This window comes from Physcomitrium patens, chromosome 13 (assembly GCF_059467195.1).
Source record: "Physcomitrium patens ecotype Gransden chromosome 13, ASM5946719v1, whole genome shotgun sequence".
NCBI classification, from domain to species: domain Eukaryota; kingdom Viridiplantae; phylum Streptophyta; class Bryopsida; order Funariales; family Funariaceae; genus Physcomitrium; species Physcomitrium patens.
In genome coordinates, this window is record NC_143422.1 from 6,362,380 (window position 1) to 6,388,234 (window position 25,855).

Consider the following 25,855-nt stretch of genomic DNA (forward strand, 5'->3'; position numbering starts at 1 on the left):
ATTTCAAATGCACATTTGTTGATATTAAACTGTGCCAAATCTGTTTGTTTTATGTCTTTTGAATCAAATTTTTTTATCAAAAAAGAAAATAATGAAAATAATTCATTATCATCATTTATTAATACTAAAATAAATTCCATGATACAAATTCTTATTTTAAATTATTCAAACCAATTTTTTTTGTTTTAATTATATATATACAACAAAAAACAATAAGATAGAAGATTTATTTATTCAATTTTAGTCTTAAAATTTTAATTTAATATACACTTGAAGATCAAAAATAATTTTAAAACATTCGGTTTTTAATCCTATTGTAGTTTATTTTTTTGAATTTCTATGTCAAAGTAATAAATCTGTATCTATGAAAAATATGTCTCCAGATATATGACTTATTAGCAAAAGTTAATGGTTATGCTATTAGTTTAGACTGTAAATGTACAACTATTTTAATTCATTTTTATGTATTTTTTTAATATTCATAATACAAATACTACATACATCAATGAACTAAAAACCAATTCATGTTTTTAACTGTTTGCTCATATGATCTTTACAACCCCTAAAATCTTTCATCACTACACCATTGTTGCCAAACCAAATCTTCATTAAACAAACTTTTTGTGAAGAAAGTTCAATTAAATATCAATGTTTGAATTCTTTAATTTATTTTTTCAAACAGATATTATATTGATAATGATGATGATGATGCCTAATTAAAAGACTTGACAACACATGTGAGAAAAAAAACTGGTATAAAGAAAAGTTAGTAAATAAAGAGTAGTTGAATTCCTAATGCTTGTGTATACAAATAACTGATAATCAAAAGACAACTACAGACTTAATAGAACATGTTTGATGGAATCTTTACCGAAATGAAACAAAACAAAAAACAAATCAAAACAAATAACATAGGTTCTTGAGTGCTTTGATAAATATCTATCCGTTATGTACAAAACCTGAAATTTGCCTCATTGCAATGCATTTGATTGTCCGGGTTTACTAAAATAAAAGTCCCCAATTTGGACGAGTGGCTTACCGACAGCCTTTGCTCCAGACAGTGTGAGGCTAGACTACCGACACCTTCAACTCAACTCTGTAGTGGAGCTCCGGTTGTGTACAAGCAAGTGAATAAACGATGAGCTCAACTACTGTGTTTTAGCTGAAGGTGTGGTCAGGCAAACCAAGCACTGCTGCATCATGCTGTCTAATCTCTCTTCACGGGTCACAACATGAACTTCGGGTGTGAACTCGGTGGTAGTCTCACTCTCACCTTCAGAATCCGAGTTTTGGTCGTGCTGACTCGGTGCTTTCCTTGAAATGTTATCTGTAAAATCAATGAGATTTTCAGAGTGGGAATCATCTTGAGGGTGATTTGCAAATTCTTCACGATGAAAAATCTCTGCCGAATTGCGAAGAACAGGCTCGTCATCTGCAGGGATCAGGAAGGGGGTTTGGCCTTCAATGTCGTGAGATTCAATGGGCGTGATGGCCGGCTGAGTCCTTGATCGCTGAGTATCTGACTGCACGTAAAAAGCACAAACAAGTTTGTTAACAGAATGCAAACTCAGGCTCATGCACAAAGTAAACTACTGTTTAAGAGTTTACCCATGGGAGCTTAGATTGCAGTTTCTTCAACCACCCAGTGCTGGCCCCCAGAATTATCCCAGAGTAAAGTAATATCCCAACCGCCACCAAGAGGGTCTTGCCATTTGTAAAGCCTGCAGAAAGATTGACTTGTAATTGAATAAATTGAATCCACTGTTCCCAAATACTAAGCGTTGAGTCGAATTAGCCACATCTACTTTTAATTGCGAGGTGTTGTAGTTACAACCTATGATAGGTTGTTCATCACTGCCACCAAAATATGGCTGAGTTGAGAATCAATTTTACTTTACCTCCAGGAACATCTGAAGGGGAGTCATGACACCGTCCAACCAAGTGCGGCAACTTCATCGCCCGAACCATGCGGTTTCCTCGATCGACGATTAACAAGGTACAATTTTTGCGCAAATAGGTCACGCCGAAATCATTTGAAAAGGTCACTACACGGCCCTCACCATCGTTGTGACCGGTTCGGTTCATGCCCCCTGCAATTGTTGTTACGAAGCCTGAAAGTGCACAACATCAAAACTACATTAGGATATCAAGAACCTCGAAACAACATCCACGATAAATTGAATAATATGTGGCGTCGAATACAATTGATTTGGTATAAGTGATTAAAAGCGATTCATCAAACGAAGTGGTGATTATAGAGTACTGTGTTTGCCTTGCGTGGTGATCATGCGAATAGCTGTATTTCTAACATCAGCAACATAAATGTTTCCATCGCTATCAAGTGTAAGCATCTTGGGATGGTTAAAGAGAGCGTCGCCCCCACGGCCATCTTGATAACCCGCCTTGCCTTCTAAAGAGCCAGCAATGTGCTCTACAACGGAGTCTGGACATTCGCCACACATAGTTAGCACGCATGATAATGACTTATCTCCCGACAACCCACAAGTCAATACGGCTACTCAAGAAATTAGCAGCGTCTTTTTGGGATCCGATCATCAATTTACCTTGAGACAACGGCAACTGCACCCTGAGTACCTTGCTCTTCGTAGAGTCCAGCACGATTGCCCACGCGGGGGCTCTGTCTGTCGCTTCATCAATGCAATAAAATGAAAGTCCGCGAAGATTTCCATTAAGCACTGTTGTTACATCATATCCAATTGAATCCACCTCCAAAGCGTTTATCATGGCTGCTGCATCTGCACTACCACCAAATAGTTCAATTAGGTGTGTCGCGAGCTCAGCACCACATCCTAAGGCTGCTTACAACTGCTTGTCTCGCCTCTTCATGAAACGACAACATCCACAAATGACTACGCACTCCACAGCCTAATCTTTCCAACACATTCTGCAGAAACACCTAAAACAAGTCGGAGTCTGAATTGGCAAACCTGGCTGCACCGACAGTGCCAAAGAAACAACAGAGGAGGTTGCGAGCAACAGCAACCTCAAAATTGTAGGAAACAGAAAGATGGCCATGGTTGTCAAGGAAGAAGCATAGAATGGAAGGAAGGAAGGCACTGAAACTGGGGAAACGGCTTAGGCAATGCGTGTGGGATGATGATTTCTCGATCGGGAGAGGGGAAGGGGATTCTACTACTACACACACCGTGAGGGTATGGTGCAGGCAAAAGAGGCCATGATAGTGTAGTAGTGTAGTGAAATGTCTCTCTGTCTGTCTGTATGAGTTTGAGTCTGTGTGAATGGCAGAGGTGGGGAGCCAACAACAGTACAGCAGCAGCAGGGCAAAGGAGGAGGAGGGGGGGGGTATGGGCTGCTAGAGTTGAGTGGGAACGGGAATGGCCATGAGGGAGGGAGGGGGAGTAATCTGTGTGTGTGTGTGTGTGGGAATGAATGAATAGAATAGAATAGAGTAGAAGAATGATGATAAAGCCATAGATAGTCCTTCTTGGTGGTGCTGGTGCTGCAGCATGAGAGAATGAACATCAATCATCATCATCATCATCATGCACAAGCATACACAGCCACCTGGGCCTGGCCTGGGATGTAGTACTTAGAAGGCGTGATGAGCACTCCAAGCATATCCCCACACACCCCCCCTCTTCCTCCTTGCTTGCCTGCCTATAAATATTATTAATATTTATATAATCAATTAAGAATTTTTTATTTATCATATCCAATGCATGTATGTATATATGTAATGTACATTTGCTAATTCTTTAGATATCTTCAATGAAAGGTCTGTTTGTTTTTTTGTTTTTAATTTTATCTTCAAAGTACTTTAAAGGCTATCTCAAGCACTAAGTTCCCATTGTGCTTACATATGCTCATAACAAGCAATTGGTTGAACATATTTAGCATGACAAAGTGTAAGTTAGAGGGTTGAGTTGAGTAACATTCTATACACTCAAAACAATGTGTTTTTAATTAGTTTAGACCAAAATAATAAAACATCATGTACTTCCTCAATTGGTTGATTCACTTTGCTTCTAGTTAGTCACATACTACTAGAGCATTTGCCGTTCTTTATGAATGTATTACTTATTGTATTTTGAAGCAAAAGAGAAGAAGTTTAATGGAAGGACTTGCATCTTTACCTCAACAATTTGTCCACCTCTAAGTTCTTTTCTGGTATCTTGTCACCACATAGTACTGAAAGTTCTATTGAACTAACTTACGCAATACCACTATGAATAGCATAGCAACATACTTAACAAAAGCATAGAGCCTCAAGCTAAATATTCATAAAAAAAAATGCTAAAGAATAAATATAATAGATTATATTAACATGAATGAGAAGAATAGGGCGTGAATAGTATTTTCAACACCTCTTCTTGGTCAAAGCTTGGTCGTCTTGTGTGTCTTCAAAAATCCATAGACATGTTGCAATAGCTAAGAGAAGAGACTCTTTGTTACATATTACTTTTAGTTCTTTGGACTTTTTTGGTATTCTTCAAAAATGTCTTTAATTGATTGTTATGTAGAGTTGATGATCATTTAATCTCCAAACTTAGAGCAAACCAAGGTATTGAGGAAAAACAAGCTCCTTCAAAAATTGAATAAGCAATGTTAGAAATGCTAAAAGTTGGTGAGAGACAAGATGTCTATTGTAGTATTTGTGATCTTATGTTGGTTGACACTACGGTAGATGGATTCCATTTTATAAAGTTTTATATATCATAGCATGGCTAGAATTTATCTTTTTTCGTGGAATTATAAACAAGAAATAATAGGATTTGGAGACATTGATTTCAAGGCTTTTATAACCAAGGAAGATGTAGAAAGATTCTTTATAAGTAATTAGTACTCATCTAGACTTTGTATACTAAGTTTTTTTTTCCAAGTTTGAACTTGGTATGTTCAAGTGCTTTAACTAGCATATTTGTAGGTTGTTTATGAGTATTTATATATATATCATGTTGATTTTAACTAAATCTATTTTTTATTAATAAAGTGCCATTGAGTTTCAAAAATATTTTGTCTTGTCATGAAACATAAGATTGTATGAAATTTTAATTTTGCTTTGGTTGTTATACAGTAAGATAGTTGGTCCTATAGTTAAGATCTAAAATTCTTTTGATAATCTTTGCAGCTATATTACTTCACATGTACAATTTTTAAGTGTATAATACTTGGATTTATATAATGATCTTATTATTGATGCTTGTTTATAGAAACTCCATAATATGGGAGTAATTTTGAAAAAAAATAAATACAATGATACGGAGATGTAATAGTCAAGATCTTGTGTAATGTCACATAATGTGGCATCAAATGTCAAATTCCATTGGATATATGTAATTTAGATCAATTTAGTGCATTTTTATCTATTTTTTTTTTATTAGTTGACTTTATTAGTATCAACTAGAATTTGAAGACTTAGGTAGAAAAATCTCTTCAACTTAACATTCTTATCAAATTAAGTCTTTTAAGTGATTTTAAAGAAAAAATACTTATGTTGTGAGGATTTGCTTGGCTATGGTAATTTAACCATTTAGTAAAATTTTAGGATTTTTTTACTTATATTTTCACATTTAGATTTTTCACAATTTTTTTTATTCTTCACAATCCTATTCTTAATAATCTTATCCTTAATTACTCTTTTGTGTATATCTCTTAAATAAAATTTTATAATTACTTGAAATTTGGTAAATAGATTTTTGACTTAAAAGAACAAATATGCTTCAAGTTTTATAACTATTACTCTTGTAAAAATCAAGTTATGAACCTTCAAAATTATTGCCCTTAACTTGTAATTTTATTGGACCTCCTTTGTTTTAATACTTTTTTTCTTCTTAATTTGGTGAATTTTTTGTCCTAAAACTTTGCAAAAAATAGATACACTTATCTTAAATAATTTTATAGAATATTTTTTAAATCAAAGATCTCAAACAATTACAATAGATTTTTTCTTAAGATAAAAAATCTACTTTCTTTATTCATCAAATCCAAAGATACTATAACAATAAAAAAATCCTTCACTTTGTGTTACTTCTCTTTCTCTTAAGTTACCTTTATCTCTCAAAATATCACTAAGATGTCTCTAAGATGAAAATCCACCACATATAATCTATCTTATTTTTATCTTTAACCTCAAAAATATTACCGAGAGGACTCTAAGATGAGAATCTACCACTTGTAGTCTACCCTATTCTTATCTTCATCTTCAAAGATATCACCAAAAGAACTCTAAGATAAGAATATACTACATATGGTCTCCCTTATTCTTATCTTTATCTTCTAATTATCTTAATTATTAATCTTATGATTAGACTTTTATTAACAAAAAAATAAGTATATGAACTTAAACCAAAAACCACTAACATTGATCTATTTGTATATTTCAGATAGGTTCAATATATATGAATGTGTTATTGTATAGTAGCATAGCCATTCGATGAAAGTAGAAAAAAAATATTATAGAGAAGCTTAAATAAAAATATTTTAATAAATTATCTTAAAAATATAGGTAATAGATAAGAAGGTAGTAAAAATTAATAAATGCTAATGGTGCCTTCTTTTAGAAGAAACTTTTGCTTACTTTATAAGAGCATAAATGAGACAAAAAAAATAAATAAGATAAATAATCAATATAGATATTTTTAAGAGAGAGTTAAAAATAGGTTTTAGAAAAAATTATCTCAAAATACTAAGAATTGATACCCAAAGAGGACAAGCTGTAAATGAAGATTGAAATCAGACCCCAAGGCACAAAACTGTGCACCTACAACAACTTTGAGGCATTTTTTATTGATCAAATAGTAAGATTTGAAAATAGACTATGAGAGGATTTTTGAGAGTTGATTCTATGTGATTTGAAGGCATATTGAGGTTTTAAGGGCTTTTCAAAGTAAAAGATATATTCAATGGGTTTGGATTTTGAGAAATCAAATTAAATTCATAAATTTGAAGATTTTATGAGTGTTATAGTATATTTATAAGTTAAATTTTGATAGTTTGTCATTATATTTATCTTAATTTTTTTTAAAAAAAATCATGTTAATTTAACAATAAATTTAACAGTTATGAGAGTTTTTATAAGTGATGGTATCAAATAATTGAAATTTAGGATTAGTGAAGATTTTTGCAATCTTACAACATCTGTCGGTTTGATTGAAGTAAAAATTATTGATAATTAGTCGAATTTAGAATTCTACACAATAGCAATTTTTTCAAGAAATTAAATAATTCAACAAGAAGAAATCGCTATTGAAATATTAATATTAAGATTTTTTTGAGGTTTTTTAGAATTCATTTTGGATTTGGTTAAAATTTAAAATTTTATTAATATTTTATTAGTATTTTATTAGGATCTAGGATTTTATTAAAATTTGGTTAGAGTTTTATTAAGATTTGGTCTTAGATTTAATATTTGATTAGGATTGGTTTAGGATTTAATTAGGATTTAATTAAGATTAAATTACGATTTGATTAAAATTTGGTTTAAGATTTGATTAGGATTTAGAATTTATTTAGGATTTGATTAGAGTAGATTTTAAAATTTTATTAGGATTTCATTATGATATGGCTAGGATTAATTTAAGGTTTCATTAGGATTTGTTAAGAATTACATTAAGGTTTGATTAAGATTGGTTTAGATTTTTATAAGATTTTTTGATGGTTACATTAGAATTTTATTAGGATTAAATTAAGATTTCTATTTTTATGATTTTTTTTATGATTTTTTTATTTTATATATAATTTTAAGGTTAATTTATGATTTTTTTATATTTCTTTTGTGAGTTCTTTTAGAATCTTTTGAAATTTGATTAAAGATTGATTATCATTGTTATAATTTAATTAAAATTTATTTAAGATTCTATTAGAATTATTAGAATCTTCTTTTCGTAATTTCTATTTTATTTTCTATAGCCAAATACCTAATCCATTTTTAAGCAAATTTCATGAAATATGATAGCGGTAATTTTTATTAGATAAAAAATAACAAATTATTTTTTTATATAATCTTATTATTTGGTGATTGATCCTATCTTTTTTTATAATAGAAATAGCTAAAATAAATGTCTCTTTTTGAAGCTTGTACAAGATTGTAAGGTCATACCACACATTGTTAATCACTTATGTTCTACTAAATTCTTCATATGAGCTTCAAACATGCACCATAATTGTAGCACCTTATATCAAAGTCAAGTATGTAATTGCATGCCATTCACAAATTGTCTCTCTATTGCAATTTCTATACTATTGATCATCAATTAAGTCCTCTTTTAAACTATTTGGATTATAAGAAAATCCGTTTGCATTTGAATTGATAATATATGTCCAATGTACAACCTCAAAATCATACTTTTAAAGCAATAAAGTCCATCTATTATCACTAATATATATATATATATATATATATATAATTATTCTAATAGCTATCTAGATAATATGAATAGATAGAAATAAATAAAAATAGATCAATTTTATAATATCTTATTGTAAGTCCTACTAATGCATCTTAATTGATGAATTAGTTAAAAATATAATTTTAGGTCATTTTATTATATAAATATTAAGATTAGAGAGTTTTTTTTTACTATTTAAGTATTTATTAGAATTTGAAAGTATTCATAAGTTGCAAAAGAAAATTTATAAAAATGAAGTCTTAATAAGTTTTGGAGGCAATTATCTTAGTTGGTTTAATATTTTTATTTATTATTAAATATTAAGGATAAATTATTAAAACCAATATTTTTATTGGCCTTCTATCTACATGTATCACTTATAAAAAAATCCTATCAATGTTTAGTTAGTAATTAGAAGAAGCATGAAAAAAAATTCATATTTTTTTAGTTAATTATATAAAAAATAGGATTTCTAGAGGATTTAACTTGATTTTATTACTATAAAAAATTATCAAGATATAAAAATTTAGCCTTATAGGGATATTAGTATTATAAAAATATTATAAGATTTTTATATGATTTATTTAGGATTTATTTAGAATTTATTTAAGAATTTATTTAGGAATTTTTAGAAAAGATTTGAAGACTTTGATAAAATTGAGTTTTACCACTTTGGAAGCCATTATGAAAAAATGGAATAAGATTTGAAGGCCATGTAAGGTTTTTAGGCTTTTTTGGTATTTTTAAACACCATGGTGAAATCAAAAATGCAAAATTATGAATTTTACTAATAGAAAATAGGACAACTAATAGTTAGTCTAGTCTTTGTAAAAAGAGAGGTGCACAAGTTCCATATGGATTGTAGTACCTTGAATAGAGTTAGGAGGATAAGATTAAGGCCTTGTGGCATGTCTTGGCAACCCATATACAATACATGTGAGCCTTGGTGAGATTCAAATCCTTGATCTATAAGTAAGTTACTCTTGAGGAAAATTATTCACTTAACTTTTTAATTATTCAATTCCTATCTTAAAAATTTCACAACTTATTCATAATAATTTTAATTTAAATGTTTCTTATATCATTAGAAATATAATAAAATTATCTATTTAAAATTATAATTTTTAATATTTATTTTTAATTTTTACTAGGTAAAAATTTAATGAACACACTATAGACTACTTTTGTTGTATATAATTATTTAATTACAATTATTTCATTTATTTTGTTTTGTTTTGTTTTTTTTTTTTTTATATAATCTTCCACTTTACACCTCTAATTATAAACAATTCTTTATTAAGTCCATCTTGTAATTTGAATTAAGGAAGAAATTCACCCTCATACTTATAAAAAAGCTTCTAAGAAGCTTTGTGGATGTAGTTTCACCTTTACATATGTCTATAGGTAATTAATAGGTTAAAAACTTGGTAAAAAAATTAGCCATATTTTAATATTATGTATATTCTTGCTTGAATATATACCAAGTACTTAAGTGTGGAGGTAAATTATAATACAAAAATAATTCTACTAAGTCTAATAGAACCTTAAATAAACTTTTAATAATCCTTAATAATCCAATCAAACTTTAACCTATCAAAATAAATATAAAAAACTTATAAAAGAAATATAAAGAATTTTAAAATAATACTGAAAATAAAATTTAAAATTAAATTCTAATTAAAATCCTAATTAAATCTTAATCAAATCCTAAATCAAAGCCTAATCAAAACCATAATTGATTATTAATCACATCCTAAGTCATATCTTAATGAAATTTTAATGAAATCCTAAATCTTAGATAAGTCTCACACAAGTTCTAAACCAAAACTTAAGCAAATCCTAAATCAAATCCTAAATCAAATCCTAATCAAATCCTAGACCTTAAACAAAGTCTTTGCAAAGTCTTTGCAAAGTCTATAACAAAATAGAACTTCAACAACTAATGATCAAATTGTTGATATCAATTCAAAATTTACATATTTTTTAATGTATTAGTTAGGAACAAGTACAAGAAAGATGAAATCAATTACACTTACCAACTGAAAGAAATGCAAGATAATCCAATTGAGTATTGAGTGGCTTTCTACTCCAACTTAAATGCTAAACTTTCAGCATGAATATTTCTCTCTTAAATTTTTTAAATTTCTCTCAAATTTCATTTAAATGTTGAAAATAAATTCTAATATCCATACAAAAATATATCACTTTAATCCAATTCATGGATTGTTGAAGAACTTAATAACACTCACTAACCTTCAAACTCCAATTTTTGAGATTTCAATCCATAAATACTCTCACATACTTTGATCTAATTGTTTGATTGGCTTCAAAATTTTTATACAAATTAAAAAATAGCACACCAATACATTGCACAAAATTCACCTATACACACACCACAAAACTCAAGAAATATTCAAATTTGTAAATATAATTTTATTTCTCAAAATCTAAATCAATCAAGAATATTATTAATGTTGAAAATTCCTCAAAGACTCAAAATTTATTCAATTGATATAAAACTAATTTCCAAAAATATCTTCTTAATTTTGGTTTCAAATTCCACTTTCCAATTTATCAAAGAATCCTAGAAATACCATAGATGCATAGTTTTATACTTTAGGGTTTGATTTCAACCTAGATTGACAATTGGTTCTCTTTGAATATCAATTCTTGGCTTTTGAATTAAATTCTACTGAAATCTACTCTTAATTTCTTCCTATATATGCTTATATTATTTAATTTTTCAATCTACTTCATTTTGCCTTATTTTTGGTTCTACAAAATAAGTAAAAGCCTATTTTGTAAAAAGATAGCATTAACACTTTTTAGTTTTATTACCCTTTTAACAATTATCTATATTTCTAAGATAATTTGTAAAAATATTTTAAAATAAGATCTTCTATAATATAATGTTTTCTTCTCTCTTTCATTCATTTGTCATATTACATCATAACAATGTGTCACACATTATTGTAGTGGAAAGAGCTGCTTCAAAAAAACTTTGGACCTCTAGCTGCCACTAAACGCTCAAACAAGTTGCAAGATTATAAAATACAAATATAATTTATAGCTTGTCTTCAAGAAGATAATTACATCAAATACACAAGTCTAAGATGCACAAGAGTACTCAAGATGTGACTAGATATCCTAAAATCACTTCTATTCCTATAGAAATTCCTTATGTATATGTATCAATCAATAACTTCAAATCTAATTGTTTAATTGTGTTCAAAATTTTTCACAAATTAACTTATATTTTTCACTATTTCCACACAAAAAATCAACCATAAATTCATTATAGGACTTTGGATATTGCTTAATCTCTAGCAGGTACTAAACATGTCAATTTCTAGGCACCTATGTACTAATTCCTTTATATTTCAGAAATCCAAAGGTCAAATACTATGAATTTTTTATTTACAATTTTTCTACATAGTTATCTACATTTGTAGAAATTATTAGCCAAAAAATCATCTTAAACTCAAGCTATGGCAAAAATCGAAACCTCAATTATGAACAACTCACTTACAAATCTCAATTTTTAATACTAACTTCCAATAACTCTCTTTCTTTTGTTTTAGATTGGAATATAATAATATTTTTATATAAAATATATTTCTTTGAATTAGCTTTTTAATTTCACTTTACAATTCTTCAAAGCTTTCCTACAACTCTTTATATGCTTAAAAGAATAGTAGTAGGCACTAAAAATACACTCTAACTTCAAATAATCATAACTCTCTTATTATCATTCTAAATTATATATTATTTTTATCCAAATTCTAGTCCAAACTATAAGATTTTTAAATCTAGTCTCTTTGCTTCAATTAGATTGTCTTCCCTCAAATGGTCCACCTTGCCTCAAATGAATTATCCTAAAGTGGTCTCAAACTCCAATGTGGTCTCAGTTACTCTGTCACTTAATCTTATCCACCTACATGGAATGGTCTAAGAATCAAAATACTATACTTTTGATTCTAAAGTCCTTTTAAAATTCTAACTAATAAATCTTATAATTTTATCTTTAATTATTAAATTTAAACTATAAAATTAAATAAATTAGAAAAGTATTTTTATTTTATTTTTTTAATTATAATCCAAACTCTCATAATATTTCACCTTATTTTTACATATTATTCTACTTTTCAGCATGGCAACATATTAGTAGCTTGTGATAGAAGTTAATAATATCATGCATGTATAAGAAACTTGCCTTATAAATTAAGACATGTGTTTTGCAAATTAAAAATAAGTTGGAGTTCCTATAGAATGTTACCACATAGCTCTTCGTTGGATAGTATATATGGAGACAAGAGTGAAGTATTTTTTATTCTTATCAATTCTTTTCTTGTTTCTAGTCTAATTTTAAGGATTTATAGTTTTTTTGACTTTTAACAATAGATATTTTAATTTATTTTTAATATTCATATTTCTTCATTTTTATTTTGAAATCTTTCTTTAAAAAAAGTTTTATTTATTTATTTGCCTTTATTAAGTTTTAATCTTTGGAAAATTAATAAAAATATACTTATAATATCAAAGCTTCGACTCTTCTTAATTAAGAATGGATTATTATTTTATTTTTTATTTTTATAAGACATAAGCATATTAGAAGTTGTAGATTATTCAATTATAAACTAATATTATTCTTAATTTTTTTTTGTTTCTTATTCCTCTCTTCTATTCATCTTTAGAGATATTAGAAATTTTTTTTATTGTATAATCATAGTAGAACTTGCTATGCATCATTTCAATTTACCACCACAAAGAGCAATAAGATTGGTAGATAGTGAAGATATAGAAATATTTGGAGCTGCTTTAATATCTTCACCAAATAATGCTATTCTTCCTATAGTAGAACACAATTCAAGTATTAAAGAACCAAAAATTATATTGCCTAAGAAATTTGATGGCAAAAGATTAAAATTTTAAGGATTCATTAATTAAATATAATTGATAATTAAACTTTAATCTTAAAGCTATCCAATACCAAGATCACAAGTTACATATATTAGTAAATTTCTTTCAAATTCTACATTATCATGATTTTGATCTTTTTTTAAAAAATATTATCTAATATTGGATAAATTAGAAGTTTTTTTGATAAATTTTTTATCTATGTGTAGAAAACATAATGTAATTTGTGTTGTAATAAATAAGATCCATATTTTATAATAAGATATTTGATCTTTAATATTGTATGCTTCATAATTTTAAAAACTTAGAATTGATATTAAATGGGATAATATTACACTTATTTTTTAATTTCTTCACAAATTACAATATGAGATAAAGAAATTAATATTTAATTTATCTAACCTTTAAAAATTAAGTCAATCAATCAACTTTGTTGTGAAGTGCAATAATCGACTTTTTGAATTTTGATGCAAGAGTCGTATAAAAGGGCCTCAAAATTATTTCAATTTAATGGCAACACCAATACCTTTTTAGTACATATATGCAAAAGTTGAAGATATACAAATTAATGTGGTATATTTTAAATCTTTCACTAAGTAAAAAAAATCTTATTGTTCTCAAGAAATATTATGCTTATACCATAGAAAACCTAAGCACACTACTCAATATTATTCAAAAAAGTGATGCAATGACAAAATAAAAATTATGGCTATCAAAAAAGAGAATATGTCAAAAAATAAATTTGTCTAGCTATAATAGGAACCATGTGGCTGAAACCCTGTGTAACATTTAGTAAAAGACTTATTTTTTCCTCCAAACTTTTATTTTTATTTTTTACAATAGATATTAATTTAAGACCTAAGTATCACAAAGCTTTTACCTTACTTGATTCAAGAGCCTCAGCTTATTTCTTAAATGAAGAGTTTGTTAATAAACATAACATATTTTAAGTGGAAAAAACTCAATCTATTCATGTAGAAGTTATAGATGGTTGTTCATTATCTTTTGGAAATTTTATTCATGAAACTCTTCTTATAGAAATAACAATTAATGGTCATAGTAGCTTTATAATATTTAATATCATTAGATCTTCCTCTAATTTAATCATTTTAGATTTATCATAGTTAAAAAATTATAATCCTCAAATATATTGGATTTTTTGAGAATATAATTAAGAATATTGTTAATCAGTTAAAAAGTCATAAGCCTAGTACAACCAAATCCATATTTATAAGTGCAAGAAATTTTTTGCATGCTGCAAAAGAAAGATTATTTTGTATTATTTATGCCATATTTTTTTTAATATTGAAATGACTTTAAGTGGCATTCCAAGCCAATATCAAAATTTTCAAGATATTTTTGAGAAAAAAAATGTAGATAATTTTTTGAAATATTGTTCCTATGATTGATTAATTGACCTTCAAGAGAGAGTTCAATTACTATTTGAATCAACTATAATTTATTACAAAGTGAATTTATTGAACTTAAAAAATATATCAAAGAAAATCTAGCTAAGAATTTCATATATCATTTCAAATTTATAGTAGGCACTCCTATCTTCTTTGTAAAAAAAAAAGATGGATCATTGCAAATATATATTGATTATTGAAGAGTCAATAAGATCATTATTAAGAATAGGTACTCTCAACCTTTGATATCTAGAATCTTCATTAATTGAATTAATTTAAAATCTATGTTAATTAAGAAATGGAAGTAGCATTTGAAGTTTTGAATGTAGGCTTTGTTTCTACATCAACCTTATATCATGTTAATTTTTTTAAGGTATTCTTTATGGAAACAAATATATTAAACCTTGCTTTAAATGCCATATTATTATAAATAGAAATAGATGATAAATTTTATCTAATAGCTTTTCATTTAAAAAAAATTTCAACAACCAAGTTGAATTACAAGATCCATGATAAAGAACTTCTTGCAATCATAGATTTGTTTCAAGAATGGTGCCATTATTTAGAAGACGCTTCTAATCCAATCACTATATATACAAATTATAAGAACCTTAAGTATTTTATATTAATATATATTTTGAATTGTTGGCAAGCTTGTTGAAGCATGTCTTTATCAAGTTTTAAATTCAAAATTATTTATTGGCCAAAAAAATAACAAGGTTTTTTTAATGCTCTTTTTAGAAGATCTTATGTTGATCAAAAGAAGAAAATGCAGCTTTTGATGAACAACAAATTCTCTTAAAGCTAAAGCAACTCATTTTTTCAAGCAATGAAATTAACAATAATTATTGATTCAAAATTTTTTAAGAAAATTTAATTAAGTATGTCCTTAGATCCTCTCATTTTTACTATTAAAGAAAATTCTTAAAAATCTCATGATACTTTTAAGTTTGAATTTGAGAATAATTTACTTTATTTTGAAGGTTGCTTATATGTTTTAAAAGGTGAAGCACAAATACATATCTTTTTAAGCTTGTGACAACTTTTCAGCAAGAAGATATTTTAGATATAATAAGACTTTGAAATTAATATTTAAATAATTTTGATAGTCTCAAATGTAGAAGGTAATCTAAGATTTTGTACAATCATGTGATATTTGTTCAAGATCAAAAATTACTTGTCATCAATCTTATAAACTTCTTCAGCCATTATCTATTGAAAAAAAACTATTATATTTTATTTCTATGGATTTTATCATAGATTTTTTGTCTCAAATTCTTATGATTCTATATTTGTAATAGTAGATTTTTTCATTAAGATAGCACATTTTGTACTATACACAAAATCTATCATAGGTGAAGAAATAGCTAAAATTTTCTTTGATAATATTTATTACTATTATAAATTACCTAAAGATATCATATTAAATAGATGAATTTAATTTATATCAAGCTTTAGAAAATTCTTTTCAAGATTCTAAAGGTGGATATAAAACTATCTTTGGTTTCTTTTTTTTTAAATTAATAATAAATAAAGTATATAAATCAAATTTTAAAGGAGTATTTTAGGTGTACTATCAACTATTAATAAGATGATTGCACAATTCTTTTGCCATTGCCAAATTTTTCTCATGATAACATGATACATTTTTCTATTTAATAAATACCTTTCTTTGCTAGTTATGGTTATCATCCATAATTTGATGCTTTTGATTTTTTAAAAGTTAATAATCTTATGGCAAAAGATTTGGAAAATTATTTATCTAAGCTACATACAATAATGAAGGCACATCTTAAAAGAGCTCAAGAATGGCAAAAGATCAACCTAGATGCCTATCACAAACAACAACCTCAATTTTACATTAGAAATAAGATATAATTACTTCATTGTAATATCAAGATTATTTGTCCTTGTAAGAAGTTGGATTTTTGTAGATTTGGACCATTTCTTATATGTACACAAGTGAATCCAATTGCTTAACAATCAGATGTATTGGAATCTATGAAGATCCATTCTATATTTCACATGTTTCTTTTTGAGCCATATAAGACAATGAATATCTCAAGAAGACAAATACCACTACCTCCTATAGAAGTAGATAATAATCAAGAATTTGATGTAAAAGAAGTTTTAAACTCAAGGCAATATCAAAATAAGTTAGAATATATTATTCATTGATGTGAATATAATATTAATAAAAATACATGAGAGCAAAAAAAAAATCTTACAAATATAATAAAAAAGATTAAATTTTTTTATCAAAAACATCCATTAAAACTTAGATAAATAGTCAAGTAATTTCTTATTAAAAAATAAAATATGTTTAATAAAAATTACATTGTATCTTTTATCTTTTATTATAAATTCTTTACATTTTTTGATGATTATAAGATGGAAAATTTACAATCGATAGATTCAACTCTAAAGCTATCATTTATTGACTTATTAGAAAAGATATTATAATTATTAGAACCTTGAAGATGACATAATCAAGATGAAGACTTTCAAGAACAATATGTTTTTCGTCAAATAGATAGCAAGATACAATGCATTTGATATCACAACCTTGGAAGAAGCTTTTAATATTTGGTGATTTTATTGGAAGTAGAAACAACTCATGATGATATAAAAGATCTTTTGTTTGAAGGAAGTTATGAAGGATTCTATGATGATCAAGTAACAGGGTGGTTTCTCACCTTAGAATAGAACATTATCAATAGCTAAGAAGACCTTTCAACTACCTTCAAAAAGAATAAAGATCAAAGTATGTAGCAAATAAAATTTGTTGCATCTTGAACTTCATCAATATGTAATCATTTCTCCTCTTGGAATTCATCCCTAAAAGAGATAATAATATCATGGACATATATATTTATTCTAATAGTTACCTAAATAATATGAATAAATATAAGTAGGTAAAAATAGATTAATTTCATAATATCTTTTAGAAAAGTTTCTTAGAAGCTTTGTAGGTGTAATTTTATATTTATACATAGATATAGGTGATTGATAGGTTAGAAACTTGACTAACAAATTAGCTATGTATTGTACATATTAATAGCTTATGATATAAGTTAACAATGTGGCATACATATAAAAAACTTATTTTATAAATTAAGACATGTGTTTTACAAATTTGACATGTATTGGAGGTCTTATAGAATATTGCCATATAGCTCTTAGTTAGATAGTATATATGGAGACAAGAAAAAAGTGTTTTTGACTCTTGTAAATTTTTTTTTAGCTTCTAATTTAGTTTCAAGGATCTCTAGTTTTTTTTATCTTTTGGCAATGATTATTTTAATTTCTTTTTAATATATATATATATATATATATTAAGCTTTAATATGTATTTCTATTTTTTTATCTTTCTTTGAAATTTTTTTTGCTTATTTATTTACCTTCATCAAGTTCTTATCATTGAAATTTAATAAATTTGCTTATTAACTTTTTTGGCTCCATAAGCTGCTTCAAAGATTAACAGTCAGTCACCAATATAAATTATTATACATATAAATAAGGTCAAATGCGGGTCATTATCCAAACTATTACTAAAATTTTTTTTTTATAAGTTTTTTATTTTTTATTTTATTTTATTTTTTATATATAATTGAAACTACCTACATTTTATAAAGAAAAAATTTTATCCATCTTATAAAATAAATAAAGCTTATAAAGTAATTAAAATATACCTATGGCTATAATAAAACACATATTTTTATTCAACATTTTGATATTTTATAATATACTTGCATTTATAATAGAACTTATTGACTTTAGTTGCAGGGATTTTTCAAAACAAATTATGTATATTTGTAATGTGACGTGCCTACAATACTTGATGTTAAGACAAGACATACAATTTGTTTGTATCAAGGATGTCTTGCCTAATAGTATTTGTTGTTTAAAAGCAAAGATAGATAGAAGTATTAAGAGTATTCAAAAAATTGTATTCCTTGTCATCTTTCTATTAATGATTTTGTACATTTTGAACTAGCAATTATGCCAAATGATCTTCTTTGTATTTTGTGTGGTGAAAAAAGGAAAAAAATCGTTATCATACTATCACGTGATCAATGCTAAAGTGGGTGGCATATGGCATGTTGGGCACTACTTCTTTTTACTCTGCTTTTTATTCTTCTTTTAGGAAATTAGATTTTTTCTTGTTGTAGGAAGTCTTTCAACCATACTTCATTTATTGACAATAATTGAATATTCTTTCTTTCATGTTTGCCACATGTTTTGATGGTCTAACTACTACAACAATGGTTGGATATAATTTTATAGCAATATCATTGTAGAATTTATCTCCAATTTTGTATATATTATCATCTTAATTGAGTAGAAGAGCTTCTAATTAGCTTAGGGAGGCACTTCAGAGTGTTGAATATGCATTTGTATTTGGTTTAAATTACATATTTTATGATTGATTTATGGCACTTGAATGTTTAACTTATTTTCAAAAAATCCAAAAGACAACTTTCTTCTCCAACTTTGAAAACAATGCCAAGTAAAGGATATTTAGAGACAGCATAAGATGCCATGAGCAACTTAAAGATGTTTTTAATGTAGTGACTACATAGATTAATAAAAAAAAAAGCTATGTCAGATCAAATCGTGATCAACCAGAGGAGTTGATTGATTATAGTACAATTTTGTATCACATAGCAAGATGTTGGTATTCCTGTACAACTTGATTCCTTCATTGAGTAGAATATATAAGGGGTTGAATACTTCTATCTGAAATTCTTTAAGGGATTGATGGACATACTTTGTTTGAAAAAAAGGCTGGGGCATGCATCATGAAATGTGTTGTTACACAAGTCTGTGTTGTTACAACTATCTCCGGAGACTGTATTGTGCAAAGAACGATGAGGACTCTGGAAAGTATGTGCAAAAACCGGTTGCAAAATCATCGTAGCATGGGCCTGCAAGTGTTAGCCAGTTAGTAACCTAGCAATTTATAGGCAGTGTTCTGCAATTTGTGCTCGACTTACAATCATGTACGCGAAACCGGGAATCGGCAAGCTTCACAGTCCGCTGGTAGGACACAGTCGATGCCAACTGTTATTGACAAATTCAAGGCAGGAGCAGCACGCCAGACAGCTGGAGCCTGAGCAGCTTTTGTTGAAGTTTCCTTTTATCTAGAATGGAGGAGTGAAACGAGCTTGCCTCAGTCGGGATTACTTGGCTTTTCTGTCGAATGATTCTTTCCAGGCTGCATGAAAGTAGTGTCGCACGTGTGTTCACATAAGTTCATATGAATTCTCACACCTTTGATCGAGAATATTTCATGAGATTGAATTAATATATGAACTGTATGTGGATATTCTTACAGAAAAGGCTGCTTGTACCGAATCCACAATGGCTAGCCGAAAATTACAAGAGAATACATCCAAACTAGTTCTACTTGCCATGTAAAATTAAGTCGCAATTGCAGGTGATTTGAATTAATCTACACCCATCAACGCCTTTAATTCATCAAGCCACCGTCTCACTCTCACTCTTAAGTCTGCTCCACCAGCCACTCTTCTTTATCATTCGCTAAGCTGCCCTCTTTGTCGTTGCCTTAACCCCTTACCATTCCTCAATTATGCAACATATTATTCCTCCAGTGTTAAGCACTTCCCAACTCTGTTTCAGAAGTAAAAAGAACACAACCCTTAGCCATCCATGCAGTCGCTTGTTTATGGACCATGTTTAGTCTTTCGACAAGCCTAAGGGGGCGATCTTGCCCCACCACGCACTCAGTGGATCTCAGTCTCCTCAGCAACAGTGGTCAAGGGAATTACCAGCTCTGATGACGCTGAATACCTGCTTATAACGCTGAATACCTGCTTATAACGCTGAATGCAGGTCACATAGTCAGTACTGTTAGTCTAGTGCTCAATGTCATGCAGTTGCTTCTGGCAGTCAGTCCAGGCGGTTGCCCTACCAGGGTTATACCCGTCAGCACAACGCTCTCTGCAGACGTATTTCTACACCCCTTTCGCAGTTGGTACAGGGAATCCTAGACTGCAAAAATCAAGACATGAGTGCAAGGTTTGTGGAACAGTGAAATGCGGGACACTCCAACAACTTGAATAGTAGAGCGACAGTTTGTAGAGCTCTACAAGACAAGACATGCAGATGCTAAATAGGGTTTGATACTCGTATCCTTCGAGTAGGGGAAACCGCACGGATGTAATGCCCTAAGAAATCTCTTGCTGGATTTGAATCCTCTAAATGCGTACCAAGCTCCTTCTCTAGTAATTTGAAAAAGAAAAAGAAAACTCATGCGCGCAGCATCCCGCCATTCAAACGTTTCAAGCTAGTTTGACTATTCAAACAAAGGCGACGTTCCCAGGTATATCACCAAGAATTTGCGCAAGTGCGCGATCCCCTTCATCCCAACTTGATTCACCCAGTACTAAAGAAAATCATGTCACGCTTACTGCCCCAAGCTAAGTTGTCTGTAATGATAGAATCAAGCGAAGTCTCGGGAGGAACCAACCATCAGTCACCTCACTGCTCTTAGGGTTCTGAAAAACAAACACTTCCACTTCACATCACCCACTCTTCAGCTTGCAAGGTTACAATCAATGTCGACAATCGGCGTTCTAGGTTTACGTTTGCAGAGAGCTTCGTATGACACAAAGCGATTACTTTACTTAGGATTCGAATAACGAACAAAGAGATTATGCTCTCTCATAGGTAGCACAGAGCAGTGGATTATGCAGTACAATTTATGATCTATTACCCGTTTCAGTACGAGGCCATGAGCTCTCAGCCAAATAATGTCCACATTGCCATTGGGCTTTCAGAATAGCGTATATTGGGTTTGACCCGTTCGTCACCGAGCTCATGCCTCGCAAAATTTTGGCATTCAGGGCTACAGCGACAAATGAACATTGAAGTATCGGGAGGATCTTGAACTAGGAGGAGCGGTCAGATGTTGGAAGTATGGCCATGCAGGGCAGACTTTATGGCTCCATCCTTCCGTTGGCTAGGCCAATGCTTATGGTTCTTATGTTTGTAAATCTTCACCTTCCAGAAAATCGAGCGATCATACTTTGTTGTTATACAAACGAATACTTAGAAGATAGGATAATGAATCAACCTACTTACAGATGCAAAATCAAAACCATTTCGTTTATAATTTTTCTCACAATATGTTTTGGTATAAATATAGGGAATTGCTTAATCGATTAGGTCTCCATTCATCCTTCCCTCTACGAACGTCGGTACTGGGCTCAAACAAACAAGGCAACGAGCGAGCAGTCGGCACCTGATTCAGTAAAAATGCTTCAGTGGGATCGGAAGGAAGGGGGTGGGTGGCTCGAATTAGTAAAAAGGTGGGTCCATTTAGTAATTTCCTAAATATGTTATGACAAATATATATATAGAACACATACTAAATCGTATTTATAGACAAATACTAAATGTCTATAAATATATTTATATACAAATACTAAATCGTATTTATAATAGTTTTCAGTTCATGTAACTGTATTTAAAATATTTTACTTTTGGCATCTTAATAAATATTTTTAAGTTATTAAAATTTATTAGTTATCTCTCATAAATCACAACAAAATATTCAAACAACATTAGGTTTGTTTTTTGTTACAACTACCATATATATATATATATATATAGAAAATTAATTTTTTTAGAATTTTTTGTTGATCCTAAATTATTTGAACAAAAACATTTCATGACAATTGTAATTAATAAAATTTGATAATTTGGATCTGTTTTGTTTCTTTTTAATATATTTTAAATACTATAGCTTAAAACTTTATTTACAATAAATGTATTTATAATTACACACAACTATATTATATATATATATATATATATATATAATACATATAGGAAATTATTAAAGTCACATTCCAATTTTCTTAAAGTCACATCCTTCCTTCCTTGCTATTTCATGATTACCTTTATTCATTTCTTGTCTCTATTCTTTATTCTTAGTCTATGTTCCAACCCCTATCCATAATTCTTAATCCTTGTTCTCAGCCCTTGTCTTTTGTCTTTGTTTAGCACTCGTCTTTTGTCCCCACTCTATGTTCTTTGTTTCATACCTTCGTCCCTTATTTCCAACTTTTGTCTGTATTCCTAGCGCATATGAATTTCTTAGAATCAAAAGATTAATATATTCTTATATCATTTAAAAAGACTAAAAAATCACTTAAAGATGTTAAATATTCAATTAAAATGAATATTACTAAAGATAAGAAAATTAAAATCTCTTGAAATCAGACTATAAACAAGAAAGGTATTCATAAGACTAAAGAAGGCTTCATTCTTATTTCCATATATAATTAGAAGCTACAAATCACAAATATATACCAACTATAATTGTTACTTAAATAGGTAGAATTAGATAAAATTAGATTAATTTCATAATATCTTTTAGAAAAGCTTTTTAGAAGCTTCTTAGATGTTGTTTTGATTTTACATATGTTTGTAATTAATTGATAGGTTAGAAACTTCATCAATAAACTATCCATGTACTACATGTATTGATAGCTTGCAGAACAAACTAATTATGTGGTGGCCATATAAAAAACTTGTCTTGCAAGTGAAGATACATGTCATGTAAAGTTAACACTTTTTTGGAGGTCCTATAGAACATTGCCATATAAATCCTAGGTAGATAGTATATATAGAGGCAAGAGTAATGCCTTCTTCACTCTTATGAATTCCTTTCTTGCTTCTAGTGTAGATTCAAGAGTCTCTAGTTTCCTTGTCTTTTGGCAATAACTATTCCAATTTCTTTTTAATATACATACTTCTTTATTTTTATTTTATCATTTTTCTTTTGATACAGATTTCATAAGTTTATGCATCTTCTTTCAGTTCATGTCTTTGATAAATTGACAAAAATATACTTATAATATTAGAGCTTTTTCCTCTCTTGATTAAGAGTGGATTACTTTTTTTTTTTGATAATACATAAGCATATTCAAAGTTATAGATTACTTTTTTTTAAACTAATATTATTCTTAATATCTTCTTTGTTCTCAAGTCCTCTCTTCTGCTTGTCTTGAACAATATTAGATATTTCTTTTTAAGTATCATCATGGTAGAGCTTTTTAAAATGAAAAATGTAATGGTATAAATGCAAGAGCAATTTAGGGAGTTAATGCTTGTAATACATCAACTCAATTTATCACCATCTAGAGCAACAAAAATGGCAAGAAGTGAAGATACAGACATGATTGGTGCCGCATCAATATCTACAAAAAATCACATTACTTTTCTTATAATAGACCACCTTTCTAATATTAAAAAACCAAAAGCTGCCTTACCTATGAAGTTTGATGACACAAGATCCAAATTTTGAGGATTTATCAATCAAGTATAATTTATGTTGAAGTTCAATTCCAAAGCTATCTAATGCCCAGATCATAAGTTAAATTTATTAATATACTTCTTTTAGGTTTAGCATTATTATGATTTTTTATTTTTTCTTGAATAATTAGATCCAATATTGAATAATCTAGAGGCTTTATGATAGAGTTTTGATCCATGTATGGAAAATATGATGCAATTCATTTTGCAACCATTAAAATTTATATCTTACAACAAGGAAATTGATCAGTGACATCATATGCTTTATAATTTTTATAACTAGTAATTGATATTGAGTAGAATGATACTACCCTTATTAGCTAATTTTTCTATGGATTATAATATGAGATAAAAATATTGATATTCAACTTATTTGATTCTCAAATATTAAGTCAAACAATTGATTTTATTGTGAAGTGTAATAATCAATTTTTTGAGTTTCAATCTGAGAATTGCACAAGAAAATCTTCACACTATTATAATTCAATGACAACATCGACAACCTCTCAATCTAAACATCTGAAAGTAGAAGACATGCTAATTGATGTGGTACATTGTAAATTTCTTATTGAACAAGAAAAGACTTGTCGTTGTCGAGAAGGATTGTGTTTATATTGTGAAAAAGCTAAACACATTGCTCAACATTGTCGAAAGAAATAATGCTACTACAAAATGAGAAGTACAAGTGTCAAAGATGAGAAAATATTGAAAAATAAATTTGTTCAGCTACAATAGGGTTTATAAAATTAGAATCTTGTACAAATTACTATTCTATCCTCTCTATAGAACCCTCTCCTTATTTTATAATAGATGTGCATTTAGGATCTAATAATCACAAAGCCATTGCATTGATACATTTAAAAGCCTCAACCTGTTTCTTAAATAAATTTTTTGTTAAAAGCCATAGAATACCGTTAGTATAAAAAACTAAACCCATATATGTAGAAGTCATAGATGGCTATCTGTTATCTTTTATAGATATTACTCATAAAACACTTCTTATAGATGTAGGAATAAATGGTCATAATAGTTGTATAATTTTTAATATAATTTGATCTCTTTCTAATTTAATCATTTTAGATTTATTGTGGTTAGAAAGATATAATCTTTTCATAGATTGGATTTTTTTATAAACTTGACTTTTCTCATAGTACTATTAAGAGTTTTGTAAAAATCCATAAGTCTAGTGTAGCCAAATCCATACTTGTAAGCACAAAAGTTTTTTACATGTAACAAAAGAAGGATTGCCCTTTGTTATTTATGCTACATCCATTTTTAATAATGGAAAGACTTCAAGTGGCATTCTAAGTCAATATTAAGATTTTTAAGATGTTTTTGAGAAGAAAAATACAGATATTCTTTAGAAGCATCATTCATATAATTGATCAATTGGTCTTAAAGAGAGAAGTCACCTACCATTTGGTTCAATCTACAGTTTAACACAAAATGAATTTGTTGAACTCAAGAAGTACATTGACAAGAACTTGGCAAATAATTTCATATATCATTCAAAATCTCTTGTGGAAGCTCTTAGCTTATTTGTAAAGAAAAAAGATAGATTATTGTAAATGTATATAGATTATCAAGGACTCAACAAGATTACCATCAAGAATTTGTATCCTTTCCCTTTGATATCTGGACTTCTTGATCAACTAAATCAAGCTAAGATCTATACAAAAATAGATCTATAAAAAGCATTGTCATATTACGTGAAGTCTTGCTTGAGAATGCACCGAGCACCTAGCTATGGAAGGTAAAAGAAAATTGCAACAAAAGGTCCTAACAATCCAATAGGATTATAGAGAATTTACAATT

The 25,855-nt window shown here is 28.5% G+C and overlaps 1 protein-coding gene across 1 annotated transcript; it reads right to left on the bottom strand.

The window, feature by feature from the left end:
- Nucleotides 1–738: 738 nt before the first annotated feature.
- LOC112290246 (uncharacterized) lies at nucleotides 739–3,464 on the bottom strand. Its single transcript, XM_024536347.3, has 6 exons — nucleotides 2,949–3,464; nucleotides 2,565–2,756; nucleotides 2,273–2,443; nucleotides 1,899–2,111; nucleotides 1,609–1,721; nucleotides 739–1,523 (listed from the first exon to the last, which is right to left on the bottom strand). The coding sequence occupies exons 1-6, from the start codon at nucleotides 3,034–3,036 to the stop codon at nucleotides 1,149–1,151; spliced, it is 1,152 nt and encodes a 383-aa protein (XP_024392115.1). The 5' UTR covers nucleotides 3,037–3,464; the 3' UTR covers nucleotides 739–1,148.
- Nucleotides 3,465–25,855: the final 22,391 nt, after the last annotated feature.

Coding starts and splice junctions, on each gene's coding strand:
- LOC112290246 (XM_024536347.3), bottom strand. CDS start 3,036: ATGGCCATCTTTCTGTTTCCTACAATTTTGAGGTTGCTGTTGCTCGCA. Junction 2,444..2,564: donor GCAGTTGCCGTTGTCTCAAG/GTAAATTGATGA, acceptor GCGAATGTCCAG/ACTCCGTTGTAGAGCACATT. Junction 2,112..2,272: donor TCGCATGATCACCACGCAAG/GCAAACACAGTA, acceptor GTGCACTTTCAG/GCTTCGTAACAACAATTGCA.